The sequence below is a fragment of the Mobula birostris genome, chromosome 2 (assembly GCF_030028105.1).
Source record: "Mobula birostris isolate sMobBir1 chromosome 2, sMobBir1.hap1, whole genome shotgun sequence".
Classification (NCBI taxonomy): Eukaryota; Metazoa; Chordata; class Chondrichthyes; order Myliobatiformes; family Myliobatidae; genus Mobula; species Mobula birostris.
Genome location: NC_092371.1, coordinates 166,153,016 through 166,167,834, shown reverse-complemented (window position 1 = coordinate 166,167,834; position 14,819 = coordinate 166,153,016). Strand labels below are relative to the sequence as shown.

At 45.2% G+C, this 14,819-nt stretch overlaps 1 protein-coding gene across 6 annotated transcripts in view; it reads right to left on the bottom strand.

Moving 5' to 3' along the window:
• vit (vitrin) overlaps positions 1-12,452 on the bottom strand; it is a 44,659-nt gene extending 32,207 nt beyond the window's left edge. For all 6 annotated transcript variants that reach the window (XM_072250976.1, XM_072250968.1, XM_072250978.1 and 3 more), the window contains exons 1-5: positions 12,261-12,452; positions 8,267-8,382; positions 2,650-2,709; positions 1,960-2,116; positions 608-741 (exon numbers count right to left, since the gene is read on the bottom strand). In XM_072250976.1, the coding sequence (XP_072107077.1) occupies positions 608-741; positions 1,960-2,116; positions 2,650-2,709; positions 8,267-8,300 (385 nt within the window). In that variant the 5' untranslated portion in view covers positions 8,301-8,382; positions 12,261-12,452. The remainder of the gene's footprint in view (positions 1-607; positions 742-1,959; positions 2,117-2,649; positions 2,710-8,266; positions 8,383-12,260) is intronic.
• Positions 12,453-14,819: the final 2,367 nt, after the last annotated feature.

The following is a 14,819-nucleotide window of genomic DNA, read 5'->3' as shown; positions in this document are numbered from 1 at the left end:
GCTGTGCTGGGGGAATGCTGCTCGGTCAGATGTCCCTGATGCTGGGGGTGTTGGTGCTCTGCTGGGGGAGTGCTGCTCGGTCAGATGTCCCTGATGCTGGGGGTGTTGGTGCTCTGCTGGGGGAATACTGCTTGGTCAGATGTCCCTGACGCTGGGGGTGTTGGTGCTGTGCTGGGGGAATACTGCTCGGTCAGATGTCCCTGACGCTGGGGGTGTTGGTGCTCTGCTGGGGGAATACTGCTCGGTCAGATATCCCTGACGCTGGGGGTATTGGTGCTGTGTTGGGGGAATACTGCTCGGTCAGATGTCCCTGATGCTCGGGGTGTTGGTGCTGTGCTGGGGGAATACTGCTCGGTCAGATGTCCCTGATGCTGGGGGTGTTGGTGCTCTGCTGGGGAAGTGCTGCTCGGTCACATGTGTGGGTCCACCTTTATTAAGAACCCAGCTTTCTGACTTTCATCCCTTTCTCCTCTTTCACAGAGCACTCCATCATTTGAAAAGCAGCATTAATCCTTTACTCAATTCTTGTTGTCAAATGATAAACACTAAGGATAAATGGGAACAAAACAGCCTCTGTCCTCTGGTGTGGAGGCTCAGTAGTAGTTACCCGACACAATGAAGGAATCTTTCCACCTGGGGAGGGACAAGGAGCGAACGCCGTTGGAAAAGGTCCCCTTGTAGCTGGAGCTGTTGGGCACCTTCCGAACGTGGATCTTTCCTCCTCTGTTTCTGATGACACCGCTGTAGCAGACAATGATAGGTTGGTTACCCCTGCTCCACTTGTCCTCGTTCTGTATCCTCATGTCCTCCCATCTCTGTTACCTCCTGCCCCTTTGTAATTATATAAACTGCATCAAACCTGCATGACCTATACCTACCTACAGGAAAGATATCAATAAGTTTGAAAGAGTGCAGAGAAAAATTACAAAGTTGTTGCTGGGACTCGAGGGCCTGAGCGAGAACTTTGTTCCCTGGAGCACAGGAGAATGAGGGGAATTCTTATAAATGAGGGGAACCTATGCATGTGTGCCTGAGAAGGTACATTGATAAATTTTCTTGGCACACAGTTCCACCTCTCTATTCCTTAAACTCCACCCATAATAAAAAGATCCATAATGACTATCTTACCCAGAAAATGATTTTTTACACTCTGAGAGCAGTAAAATGTTTTCACAGAAGATGTTTCACACCAGCTAGACGGTTACAAGAACACGTGATGTTGGATGAAATGTTTTGAAATCTTCACAGACATTAGTGCACACATCAGTATTTGGACTGTAAATGGTTACAATGTTTTAAAATGATGTTATATTTCAATTGTCTGTTTAAAAGATTGTTACTAATAATTTTTAATGGATTTTCTAAAATGCTTGATTTCTCTCAACCTGTCTCTGTTATGTATTAACAGTCAAACAACAAATACAAGTAAACAGGAATCATCCTTTTTCCTTTAAAAAAATCCATAATTATTGTTACTAATTCATTAATCAATGATAACCTCTGCTCAAATTTATCATAGCACATGAGAAAAGTTTTTTTAGATGATGATTTTCAGTTTGGGCACACACTCAAAAAGGTGAGCCACTCCAATGACCTTAAAATTCTGCCTTCTTGTACTTGACATTTCTGCCCTGGGGAAAAGATACTGGCTGTCCACTCTATCAGTGCCTCTCATCATCCTTACACACTCCTTTTAAATCTGATCATCCTATTCACCTCTATTAATCCACCTTTCACTGAGTTCACCTCTCATTATCCAAATGGGTGTACTGATGCTGTCAAATTAACCTCCCCCCATAGGGCAAACCTCTCTGCCCAGGGGCCAGTTGGGAGAGCACAAACACCATGGGCTGAATGGCCTCCCCTCCATGGCTCCAAACAAAGACTTTTGTCACAAGCTGCCCAGGATAAAAGGACATGTTGAGCCCCTCGGCTGGAGTCAAGGGAAGAGCTATGGACCTGTGAATGGCAGCGACACACACGCTGGAAACAGAAGCATAGATCTCCGTGCCCCACACCGCCTGCTTCGTGCCCAGGCAGCCTGGCGGGCAGCGCGCCACAAACTCCGACACCTTCACCTTGCCCGCTCTGATGTCGCAGTCTATCTGAGGTACAGCTGGAGGCAAGAACACAAGTGGCGGTAAGCAGCAGACAACGAAGGCAGTTAGGTTATCAGAGAAGTCCCACCCCAGATCAATCCCACCTGTGGAAACTCCCAGCTATGGAAAGTCCCTCCTCTAGACAGTCACACCACTGGATAGTCCCACCTGTGGATGGTCCCATCTGTGGAGAGCCCCACCTCTAGATGGTCCACCTGTGGATGGTCAGCTTGGATCAGACACTGAAGCTAACTCTCCGTCCTCTTTCCATAGCAGGTGATCCTGAACCCCCACCCCTGAACCCCTCCCACCCTCTTCACCATTTCCCAAGCCGCCTTCCATCATCACCCCAACCCCCGTCCCCAATGGACTCCATCCCCTCAGACCACGCCACATGTAAAAACTCTCTCATAACGTTAAAGTCTCCCCTCAGTCCATCCCACTGGGTTTAACCGCCCCATTCTCCAGCATGGGTTTAGCATTTTGTGAATTCAGGGTTTGAAAGCAGTGCAGAGTGGTGTTGTCCTGGTCCTGGAAACCCTTCACCTACACGTTCTCTTGGTCCTCTGCTCCTTCCCTCTCACACCATCAGCCAAAGTCAGCAACAACACTGTGGAAGGAAAAGAGATGAAATTGGAATTTTTATTACGTATTGAGATACAGTGAAAAGTTGGTCTTGCATTCTGTTGATACAGATCACAATGTATTGAGGTAGTGAAAAGATGAGCTTACTTGTCATATGTACATTAAGACATGCAGTTTGGGCTGATGTACATGTGACTGAGGATATGCTGGGGACAGCCCACAAGTGTCTCCATACTTCCACAGCCAGCATACCATGACTTTAACCCTGACATCGTTGGAATGTGAGTTAACAGGAGCAGCCGGAGAGAATCCACACGGCCACAGGGAGAATGTACAAACTCCTTACAGACAGCAGTGGGAATTGAACCCTGATTAATCACTGGCGCTGTTGTAATGACCCTAGGGGTCTTTTTTTTATATGGACTATACCTTTAAAAAGAGAGAGAGAGAGGTGTCCAACACAGACACCTTGTTATTAAGAGAGAGAGAGGCGAAGACTGCTTGGAGATGGTGTTATGGTTTCTCTGCAGCATGTTTACACTTCTGCAAGAACACTGGCAGCTTCTAAGTTCTTAAAGAGAGAGAAGGGAGGAGCTACTTGATGGACAGCTGGTGTTCAGCATGCTGAGATAAATAGAAGGTCAGATGATAGACTCACAGACACGTGGTTTTGGACACTGGATGAGCTTTGTTGTGCCCATAGAAAGGTGGGTTTTGGAGGATCAATCAGTGGCTCTTGCAGTGTGGAAAAGGTGTGACCGGTGGGGAGTTATTAGTGTGTCCAACCTTCGCCTGGGTTGATAACTCCAGCACAGAAAACGGTCCCTTTGTTGTGGTTACATTCAGTGACTTTAAAGGAAGAGAAGAGGGGAGACAAGGGTTTGAAACAGAAGAAACCTAGTGACAAAGAGGTCACTGGACCCTCTCCTAAGTAGCCCATAAGGGTGAGTTTGAGTTCCATTCGAATACAAAGGTGTGACTGTCACGTAGTTAATGCACAAGAGTGGGTCCTCTGATGAGGGGAGTACCTTTGTGAATACCACTTGTGTGTTACCCTAGTTTGGGTGTGGTAGTTCACTGAAGAAAGGCACCCCTGTGGCAAATCACTGTTGGAGTTATTTCGTACATCGTGGAACTAGATAAGTGGCTATCACGTTGTGTGTTTGGGGTTGGTTCCCTTGAAGATGGGCCCCTTAGTGATAGGTTACTGTTGGTGATAATCCATACATGGATTCTGTTTGAGTATCCTGTGGCCACCAATTTGGAATGACCCATAGCTGAATTTGGGTGTGGTACCACTTGTGTTAAAAGGATATTCATTGAAGATCACTGTCGGTGACATTTCGTGTGTGGAGTGGAACAACTTCGGAGATAAAACCTACTACTGTTATCTTGTATTGCTGTCATGGAATCTGTGGATTGCCTTCTCTCGACATTCACCCTGCATTACAAATATCTCTCTCCATCACTACCCAACTGAATACCACGAACTGAACTGAACTTTCATACTTCACCATCTCAAGACTCTAAGCCTTGTTTCCCCCAAGGTCAATAGTTCAGGAGTTATATTTGCACACATATATACACGTAACACTGCTAACTTGTTTGATTTATCCGGTTATATATGACTACATTATGTAGTTACTAATAAAAATATCTCATGTTAACACCAATACCAGACTCTAGCTGTTTTCCATTTCTGCTGGTTTTTTAAACCGTCACGGGGCACGTGACACTGTAAAGCGTTACGCTCACCGCCACGCTGCCGTGCCGCCCAAGAGGCTGCTCTTGTGTTTTGTTCGTACAGATCACACCGCAGTGAGGTAGTACAAGGTAAAGATGTGACACAGCACCAGCAATGGGAGCTGAGCTCTCGGTGATGTCTGTAAGGAGTCTCTGCAATCTCCCCGTGACTGTGTGGGTTTCCTCCCATGTTCCAAAGATGTACAGGTGAGGGTTAGTAAATTGTGGGCCTACAGTGTTAGTGCTGGAAGCTTAGTGACAACACCTGCGGGCTGCCCCCAGCACGTCCTCGGAGTCTGTTGGTCATTCTAAAAGAACTAATTTACTGTACGTTTTGATGTTCCAATGTACATGTAACAGATAAATTAATCTTTGAATATTAAAAAGTTAACAATGGGGGATAAACTGTAACAGTACAGGCAAGATCATAATGAGCTAGGTAGTGAGGTCAAATATCCACCATCTCATACTTCATTTGCACAAGCCTGTCCTCAGGCACGGGAGCAGCCCAGGGCTTAGCGCGCACACAGGACAACCTACCCCGACATGTCAGCACCTCCTGAAGCTCCCCCCACCGAGCTGCTGGACAGAGCCCCACAGGTGACAGCTACCAGGGTGGTCATTGTCTCAGGAAGGAATATTCATCCTCGATTGCTGTGATATGATGGATTAGACTGTTTAATTGTTATTGTCTTTGCAGCTTACCTTTTATGCTAATTGTATTTTATATAATCACCTGTATACATGTAACCATTAAGTATGTTTCCAAGAGGTCACAATATGTACAGTATATATGCAATAGTTCAGTGTGTCCCCAACTGGTTACAGTTCTTTGTATAATTCTGGAAGCTTCTCTGCCGTCACATTATTTGAATAGGAGCTATCTGGTTGGTTAACTCCTATCTACAAATTCTATTGGAATGTTTCTTATCTATGGGATATAAGAATGGCCCACGATCTTTATTCTTTACTTCTTTCCTTCCCCTGCTAGAGCCCAGCTTCTCCTCATTTCCAATTCTCTTTGTTCTATTAGTGTTCAATAAAACGATCATAATACAACAAAAACAAGAGAAAATCTGCAGATGCTGGAAATCCAAGCAACACACAGAAAAAGCTGGAGGAACTCAGCAGGCCAGGCATCATCTATGGAAAAGAGTACAGTCTAATATCAGAATTTCATAACCTCCTTTTCAAGTAGTAAATAATCAATTTACTTACCTTGGCATTACAGTAACAAGGAATTATAAATGTCTTTTTGGAGAAAATTTCACTAATCTTTTAAATCTTACAAAACAGAGTCTAGTACAGTGGTCATCCCTGTCTATGCCTCTGATTGGTAGAATTAATGTTGTTAAAATGTATATCCTTCCTAAATTTTTATACCTATTTCAATCTTTACCAATTTTTATTTCTAAAGCTTTTTTTAACTTGTTAGCTTCTATTATTTCATCCTATCTATGGAAGGGCAAACATCCCAGACTAAAGAAAGCTCACCTTCAAAAACCTGAAAGGGAAGGTGGTATGGCTTTGCTCAATTTTCATTTCTATTACTGGGCAGCCAACATACGTTGTCTTATCTTTTGGTCTTACTTTCATAATCAGTCTAACTGCCCAATATGGGTGGCAGTGGAGTTGAACTCTAATAAGAATTTCTCCATTTCCGCACTTCTTGGATCCGCACTTCCTTGCCATCTGCGTAAACCAATTGTTAATCCTGTCATCAGACACACTCTGAGAATATGGGCTCAGTTCAGAAAATATAATGGTCTTCACGGTTTCTCGCTCTCTCTAGTCCTATTCTACATAATCATCCTTTTCAGCCTTCTGTGCAGGGTTCACATTTCAAGACCAGCACAGAAAGGGTATTAGGTGCTTCGAAGATCTTTTCATAGACAATCGCTTTGCAACTTTTGAACAACTGTCTGTAAAGTTCAACCTACCCAACACTCATTTCTTCAGATATCTCCAAATTAGACATTTTATCAACCCTTTAATACCAAACTTTCCTGAGGTACCTGATAAAAATGTTGTGGACTTGTTTCTTCGTATGAACCCATTGGGTAAAGGTTTAATATCCACTATTAGAGGTATGTTAGCGATTTGGAGGCGAGTCCCCTTTGACAAAATCGCATGATTTAAATTTTCCTCTGTCAGACGAGGTTTGGGATTTAATTCTCAAGTCAGTTAATTCAACTTCTTTGTGTGCTCGCCACTGCCTTTTACAGTTCAAGGTTGTACTCAGAGCTCATATGTCTAAAACTAAATTATCGTGGTTCTATCCTGATATTGGCCCCTGTTGCAACAAGTGTGGGGGTGGGTGAGGCTTCCCTTATTCATACGTACTGGGCTTGTCCTAGCTTGGAGGAATTCTGGAGAGATGTCTTTTTAAACTTTATCCCATATACTTAATTGCTGTTTGGAACCTAACCCTCTGATTGCTCTTTTCGGCACCTCGGGAGAAGTTGACACACATCTGAGTCCAACTAAATGTTGCACATTGTCTTTTGCCTCTCTTTTGGCTAGACGTGCAGTCCTTCTTAGGTGGAGAGATGTTGCCCCACCCACCCACGCTCAATGGCTCAGAGATATTGTGTCCTGCTTAGACCTTGAAAAGATTCATTATTCACTTCTTAATTCAGACATAAAGTTCCAAAAGGTGTGGGGACCTTTTCTTAAATATTTTCATAATTCCCATTTAGGTTAAGGGTTCATCCTTCCTTTTTCCCTTTTGCATTTAAATCCCTTACTTCCAGCTTCTTTCGATTAAGCTTTACTGTTTTTTTTAATGTGTAAACATATTATAGCTCAGTTAGTAGGCAATATTCCTTTTTAATAAATACAGCTCTGTGGCGATAAAAGTTCTGATTAACTTTTCTATATATCGTAAGGCTGGCTTGGAGTTGGGTAGTGGGTGGTAACTAACTTTATACAATTCTACTATGGGTGCTTTTCCTTAACTGTTATGAACTGTACATTTGATATGTTTGTTTTGCACTGTATAAACTTTTTTTTACTGTTTTTTGTTGTTGTATTGTAGAAACATATATAAAAAAAATGAATAAAAGAGTACAGTCAGCGTATCGGGCCGAGACCCTTCAGCAGGACAACAAGTTTTGTGCCACTTTCTTTACTTCAGAAAGAATCTTGGATCAAAAACAACAGATCTTACCAATGGGATCAGAGATTCTCGCGGATTTCTGTACTGGGAGAGCTGGGAGTTCTCCATGGGCACAGTGAGCACCTACCCCAAACTGCTTAGGTCGAGACTGAAAGCAAAACCACATGTCTTGATAACAATGGCCACGTGCTGAGGTACTTCCTGGATAGTGACACAGTTTGAATGCACTGCATACTGCATTGGAACCTGCAATATTCATTGTATAGCCCCCAGCACTGGAGCCTGCAATCATCATTGCATGGATCCCCGCATTGGAGCCTGCAATAGCTGGTAAGATAGACCTGCATCAGACTGGTTCAGTAACACAGTTGCGCACAGAAACTAGAAAACAACTTTGGACAGGCACTCAGTCATGTATCTGATGGAGTGAGATGGTGGACGCAGGAAAGCTCCACCACAATGTTCTTACTGTCGTCTCCCTGCAGCAAACAAATGCTGGGAGTGGCAAGGTGATGTTGTGGTTAGCGCCACTGACCGGGGTTCAACTCCACCACCAGTTTGCACCCCACTTTCCAACGATGAGGATGGTGGGTTCACTGGTCACATGGGTGTAACTCCAGACTCGTTGGGCCGGAAGGACCTGTTACCGTGCTGTATCTCTAAACGAAAATAAAAATAAACCGACCCATTCGGGCCGGGGCAGGAGAACTGAGCTACCTACCCAGGGCGAAGGCTCCTACTGTGGACAAGTACATGGTGAGACCTCGTTGAGTCACCGTTAGACTGCAGGTAGCATCAGGTTATCAACAGCGCTTCTTCCGATCACCGCCACGTCATCTGTAGTGAAAGGAAAATCAGGAAGCATTTTAAATCTCACCACAGAAACATACTTACAGAAATATCCAATAATCTGTGTTCCGTTGTCACTTGGCTCAGCAGTTCTGCTTGTTGCTGACCTTGCTCACCACCTTGTGTGGGACCTTACAACAACCTGACCGAGCTTGACCCTGTTTGGAACAGTTCCTCACTGCTCAGAACCATACACCTACTGAGTGAAATCCACACTGCTGGATAACTTGCATACAGCAGTCAAGGTATCTTTCCGAGATTACAGAGGTGTTGGTAGTGGTTTGCTATTGTCATGTGTACCGAGATACAGTGAAAAGCTTCTCTTGCATACTGTTGATATAGATCAAATCACTGCACAGATTGTACTTTTGCATTGTAGACTAAGGTAAAACAATAACAACACAGAATAAAGTGTCAAAATCTACAGAGAAAGTGCAGGGTAGGTAAACATTAAAAAGCAAGATCATAACGAGGTCGGCTGTGAGGCCGAGTGTCCATCCTAACATACAAGAGGTCCAGTAAAGAGTCTGATAACAGTGGGGTAGAAGCTGTCCTTCAACCTGGTGCTACGTGCTTTCAGAGTTTTGTATTTTCTGTCTGATAGGAGAGGGGAGCAGAGAGAATGTCCGGGCAGGGTGAGGTCCTTAATTATGCTGGCTGCTTTACTGTGAGAAGTGTTGACAGAGAGGAAGATTGTTCTTGTGACGTGCTGAGCTGTGTCCGGAACTCTCTGCAAACTCTCGGGGTCAAGTGCAGAGCAAATGTTACACTGAGCTGTGTGCATCCTGTAATATATGATGGAGACAGGCCTTTCAGCCCATCTTGTCCATGCTAATCAAGATGCCCATCTAAGCCAATTCTATTCGCCTGCGTTTGGCCTTTTCCTATCTACGTACCTTTTAAATGTACTTATTGGTGCTCCCTCAGCCATTTCATTTGGCAGCCCATTCCATAAAACCTCTGCTCTCTTTTGGAAAAACTTGCCCTTCAGATCCCCTTTCGATTTTTCCCCTCTCACCTTAAACCTATACCTTCTAGTTTTAAACTTTTCTACCCTGGGAAAATGACTGTGACTATCTACTTTAGCTCTGACCCTCATGGTTTTATCCACCTGTATAAGGTCACCCTGCCATCTCCTATTCTCCAATGAAGAAAGTGCTAATCTGCCCACCCTCCCTCTATAACTCAGGCCCTCGAGTCCTGGCAACATCCTCATAAACTTCCTCCGCATTTCTGAGCCTCTGAAAGCATTCGTGTCATCCATGAACTTACAAATGGCTTTTGAGACATGCCGAGACACACAGTCACAGAGTAGAGAGGGTAAAGCAGTGGACTGGGCATACATCTTTGATATACGCCTGCATTGACTGTCAGCGAGGAGATGTTATTTCCTATCAACACTGACTGTGGTGTCCCAAAGAGGAAGTTAAGAGCCAGTTGCAGAATTCTGGCTAAAGTAATTCCTTTGTTTTCTAAAGAGGCATTCCTTTATCCTGAGGCAGTGCCCTCTGGTCCTAGACTCCCCCACTATTGGAAACATCCTCTCCACGTCCACTCTATCTGGTTCTCCTAGTTCATCAACACTTCCTAACCTAATACCATTGAAATAACCCAACTCCTTTCTCTTCTAACCATTGCGTATAACTTCATATTAATTTATGTTACACTGCATCTGCTGTGGACCCACCTGCCTGCAGGTCTGTTGTCAAACTCTGAAGCCTCTCTACATTGTCCACACCCACCCATTCATCAGCTAGCTCAGATATTACATTCTGTTCCTTCACCTAGGTTGTCGATCTGTACAATGACTAGCTGTGTGGGAGAGTCCTGGGGTGAAGAGGGTTGATGGGGATGTTGGGGGAAATAGATTACAGGCCAAATATACTTGGGGCAGCAAGCAAAGCAGTTAACGTAACACTATTTCAGTGCCAGTGACTCCGGTTCAGTTCCCACTACTCTCCGTAAGGAGTCTGTACCTTCTCCCCTTGATCCCGAGTTTCCTCCCACATGACAAAAATGTACAGGTTATCAGGTAAACTGGCCACAACGATGTACAGGTTATCAGGTTAACTGGTCACAAAGATGTACAGGTTATCAGGTTAATTGGTCACATGGCTGTAACTGGGCCGCGGGCTCGTTGGGCCGGAAGGGCCTGTTACCGGCTGTACCTCTAAATAGGGGTGTATGGGGTGCGCAGGGAGAGGTTGTCGTGCTCCCTCCGCCCAGGGGCAGCTCGTCCCCCTGCCACCCAGCTCTTACCCGTGGCTCCAGGTAACTGCATGCGACAGTGGCCACACCCCCATACACTGCTCGGACAGGCTAAACCAGGTGAGGGTTGCTGGGCCTGGGAACCTCCGGCTCCAGTACGCCTACCCCAGCAAGCGGACTGGGCGGATGAGATTCCAGCGGCCAAGAGGCGATGCTGCAACGCTTCGTGGGGAGTGAGGGGACTGACAAGGCACATGGCTACCCACTGCAGCCGAGGACCACTCCAATCGTAACGATGTTTTGTAACACTGGACCAAGATCCTTGAGACCGAGAGAATGGAATTGCCCCGTACAATGGCTTTTTCCACTTCAAAATCCTCCCGCACCGGTCACATCATCGTCGGACAAGCAGCACATCTCTAAATAAAAATAAATAATTGTCCCGCGGGCCAGCACAGACGCGAAGGGCCAAAATGGCTCCTTCCATTTAATAAGATTATGGAAATAGCAGGGGAATGTGATTGACAGGATTATGGGCTAGAAGTGATGGACTGAAAACTCTTCTGATCCCAGCTGAGGAAAGTCGGGGCGGGGTTGGTTTTAAGGGATGTCTCCCGGGGCCAAGGCCCAGGAGCTGAACCCAGAACAAAGGATGTTCGGGGCACAATGGGTCGGGACAGTGGTGGTAGGGGTGGGGGGTGGGGGGCGCTACAGGAGTCCATGAGAAGGTTTGCATTGAGCCTGAGATGTAAATAACGAAGTATTGTCATTCAGTATAATGAAGGTGGCAGTGCCCATTCACGCATCCCGTGAGTGCTGCCGCCCACAACTCCTCCCTGATTCCGTCAGATTTAATCGCTTCTTTCGATTGCTGATCTCCACTCACCCTCCCCCATTTCGTCTGCACAGCTTTGAGGAGAGGCCTTTCAAAACTTTTGGAGAGTTTTTCTTTAAATTGTCACAAGCACCTAACAATGTGTGGTTCTTACAAAATTCGGACTCTGCTAAGATTTGCTTCAACTATTCAACACAGCCAAAAAAACATTTCAAGCGAATATTATTCTTCCAACATATAATTTTCATTCCTATGGTTATAGTTTGAAGTTACGTCTATTGTCGTTCCCAGAGTTAACTACAATTAAATGTAATAAAATGATCAAAATAAAATTGCTCTCGTTGGAACGTCGCCCAGATGCAGCGTTCAGCCGTCTGCTGCAGTACTGACCATGGCCAGGATGTGGCGCTTTTCTCCACGATTAACTCGGCAGTCAAGTTCGATCATCCCCAGACTCTCAATAAAATTGTTGGCTGCAGGCAAATTTATTCCTGTCGGTACTGGTTCCGCGGACCTACGGGATTTTTTTTATAGGTTCGGATCTGTGTATTTCTCAAGTGATGCAATGTGCGGCGGAAGCCAAAAATGATTAACATTTTTTTTAACTGAACCGGTGCACAGACACAAATTCATATACAAAATGAGGAGGAACTCAGAGGATCAGGCAGCGTCTATGGAGGGGAATAAATAGCTGACATTTCGGACCGAGACCCTTCATGCAGAGAAACTCTCACACCGCACAGGTACAAATGTGTCTGTCTCTCTCACACACAGTAACATCAGGTGCACAATTAAAGTACTATTTATCTGACCAATAACTTACCAGCAAGTAGTTTCAAGGAGAAATAATCGAGACGAGTGACAGATATTCGAGGGCTTAGTCTCTCTCACAGGCGAGGCCGGATTAAGGGAAGTATTGAACTTGAAGGAGCGGTGCGAGTGGAAGTCGCCCTCGGCAGTGCAGCGCTCTGACCCCGGGGAACCGTCCACATTATCACCTCGGCGCAGATCCCCGGCGCTGCGAGCACTCGATTGACAGCTAGCTGTGTGTGCCTGGGAGTGAATGCAGGCAGAGCGAGGTGGGAGGGAGAAGACACGGGGAGGGTAGCGAGAGGCGGACTGCAGCGGCAGTAACACGAGAGAGTGGTCCGAAAACTCACAGAGAGGCAGAAAAGTTAATTTAATCTCTCCATGTTACGTTAGTTTTAAATAGTGCCCCCCCGTCCTAGAGTTTCCCGTAAAATAAAACAAGTCAACTCGTTGAAAACTTGTTTGCAGCAGCATCACAGACACGTAGGTTCAGAAACGCATACATTTACAAGATAGCGCATTTATTTATTTATGGCAGTTACTGTATTTTATGTCTTTGCACTGTACGACAAAGCAACAACAAACCACGTCACAAACACAGGAGATTCTCCCGATGCTGAAAATCCGAGCAACACACTCAAAATACTGTACTGGAGGTAAGGGTCCCTTTAACTTAGCACCCCAATCAAATCTAGCTCATTGCACAACACCCAATGCAGAACAGCTTTTTCCTTAAAGGGTTTAACCACAAGCTGCTCTAAAAAGTCATCTTGTAGGTCTTTCTTGAGATCCAGCACAGACCTGATTTTCCCAGAATGTCTGAATATTGAAATCTCCCAGCACTATTGTAACATTGGCCCTTTGAGAAACCTTTTCTATCTCCCATTGCAATTTGTAGCCCACATCCTGGCTACTGTTCAGAGGCCTGTATATAACTCCCAACAGGGTCTTTTTACCCCAACTCTACCCATAAGGATTCTACATCTTTCAACCCAATATCACCTCTTTCTAAGCATTTCATTTCAGTTTTTACCAACAGAGAAACACCACCCCCTCTGCCTACCTGTCTGTCCTTTCAATACAATGTGTATCCTTGGATGTTATACTCCCTACTATGATCTTCTTTCAGCCACGTCTCAGTGATGCCCACAACATCACACCTGCCAATCTCTAACTGCACCACGTCCATCTACCTTATTCCGTATACTGCATGCATTCAAATATAACTTCTCCAGTCCTGTATTCATCATCCTTTTTGATTTTGCCCTCCCATTACACTTTAACTCATCCCATTGACTGTGATTTTACCCTGCCCTTCCTCACAGTCTCACTACACACTGCATCTAATTGTATAACCAACTGTCCCATCCCCAGCCCTATCACTCCAGTTTCCACCCCTCCCCCACAGCTGTAGCAAACCTACCCTCAAGGATATTGGACCCCCTCGGGTTCAGATGTAACCCATCCTTTTGTGCAGCTCATACCTTCCCCAGAAGAGATCCCAATGAACCCCCTCCCCCTGCATCAGTTCCTCAGCCATGCAGTCATCTTCCAAATCATTCTATTCTTACCCTCACCAGTGCATGGCACAGGCAGCCACCCAGAGATTACTACACTGGAGGTCCTGCTTTTCAGCTTTCTACTCATTCCATATATTATCTCTCAGGACCTCCTCCCAGTTCCTACCTATGTCATTGGCACCCAATTCTGGCTGTTCACACTCACCCTTTAGCATGCTGTGGACCCAGTCCAAGACATCCCGGACCCTGGCACCTGGGAGGCGACATACCATCTGGGTTTCTTTATCACATCCACTGAAACTTCTGTCTGTACCCCTGCACCACAGGGTACCTTGCACTGGCTGCCTATTCCCTTCTCTCTCCTGACAGTCACACAGGTACCTGTCTCCTGCAATTTAGGGGTGACAACCTCCCTGTAGCTCCTACCTATCACCTTCCTGCTCTTCCCTATGAGCCGAAGGTCATCGGGCTGCAGCTCCAGTTCCTTAACATGGTCTCTAAGGAGCTGCAGTTTGGTGCATTTCATGCAGATGTGGTTATCCAGGAGGCTGGAGATCTCCCAGAATCCCCACATCTCATACAAAGAATATACCACTAACTCTAGACACACTCTCAGCGCACGAGCTACCTCAGTGCACTATGTAATGATCTAATCTATCTGAACAGTATGCAAATTCAAGCTTTTCACTGCGTCTTGGTACATGCAACAATAATAAACCAATTCCAATTCCAGCAGAAAGTCTTTGGGATTGCCTAAGACTATTCCAACAGCAGCAGAGAGCCTTACCTGCAAATATAGCTTCAACTCTGTAGTTTGAAATCGAATTAAAACTAAACCACACCAAGTGTTAGAGAAAGCTATCACATCTAATTAGTGGTTGGAATATCCCACTGCGCTAAATAATGTGTTCACGGTTTGAATTTAGAACTTAAATCAAAATACAGTAACTTAGCATTCATTCCTTCAATTAAATCTATAAATACAACCATGGGATTCTTTAATCATGTGTGTGTGTGCTGAGAATCATTGGATCCCACAGAACGCGAGGTGT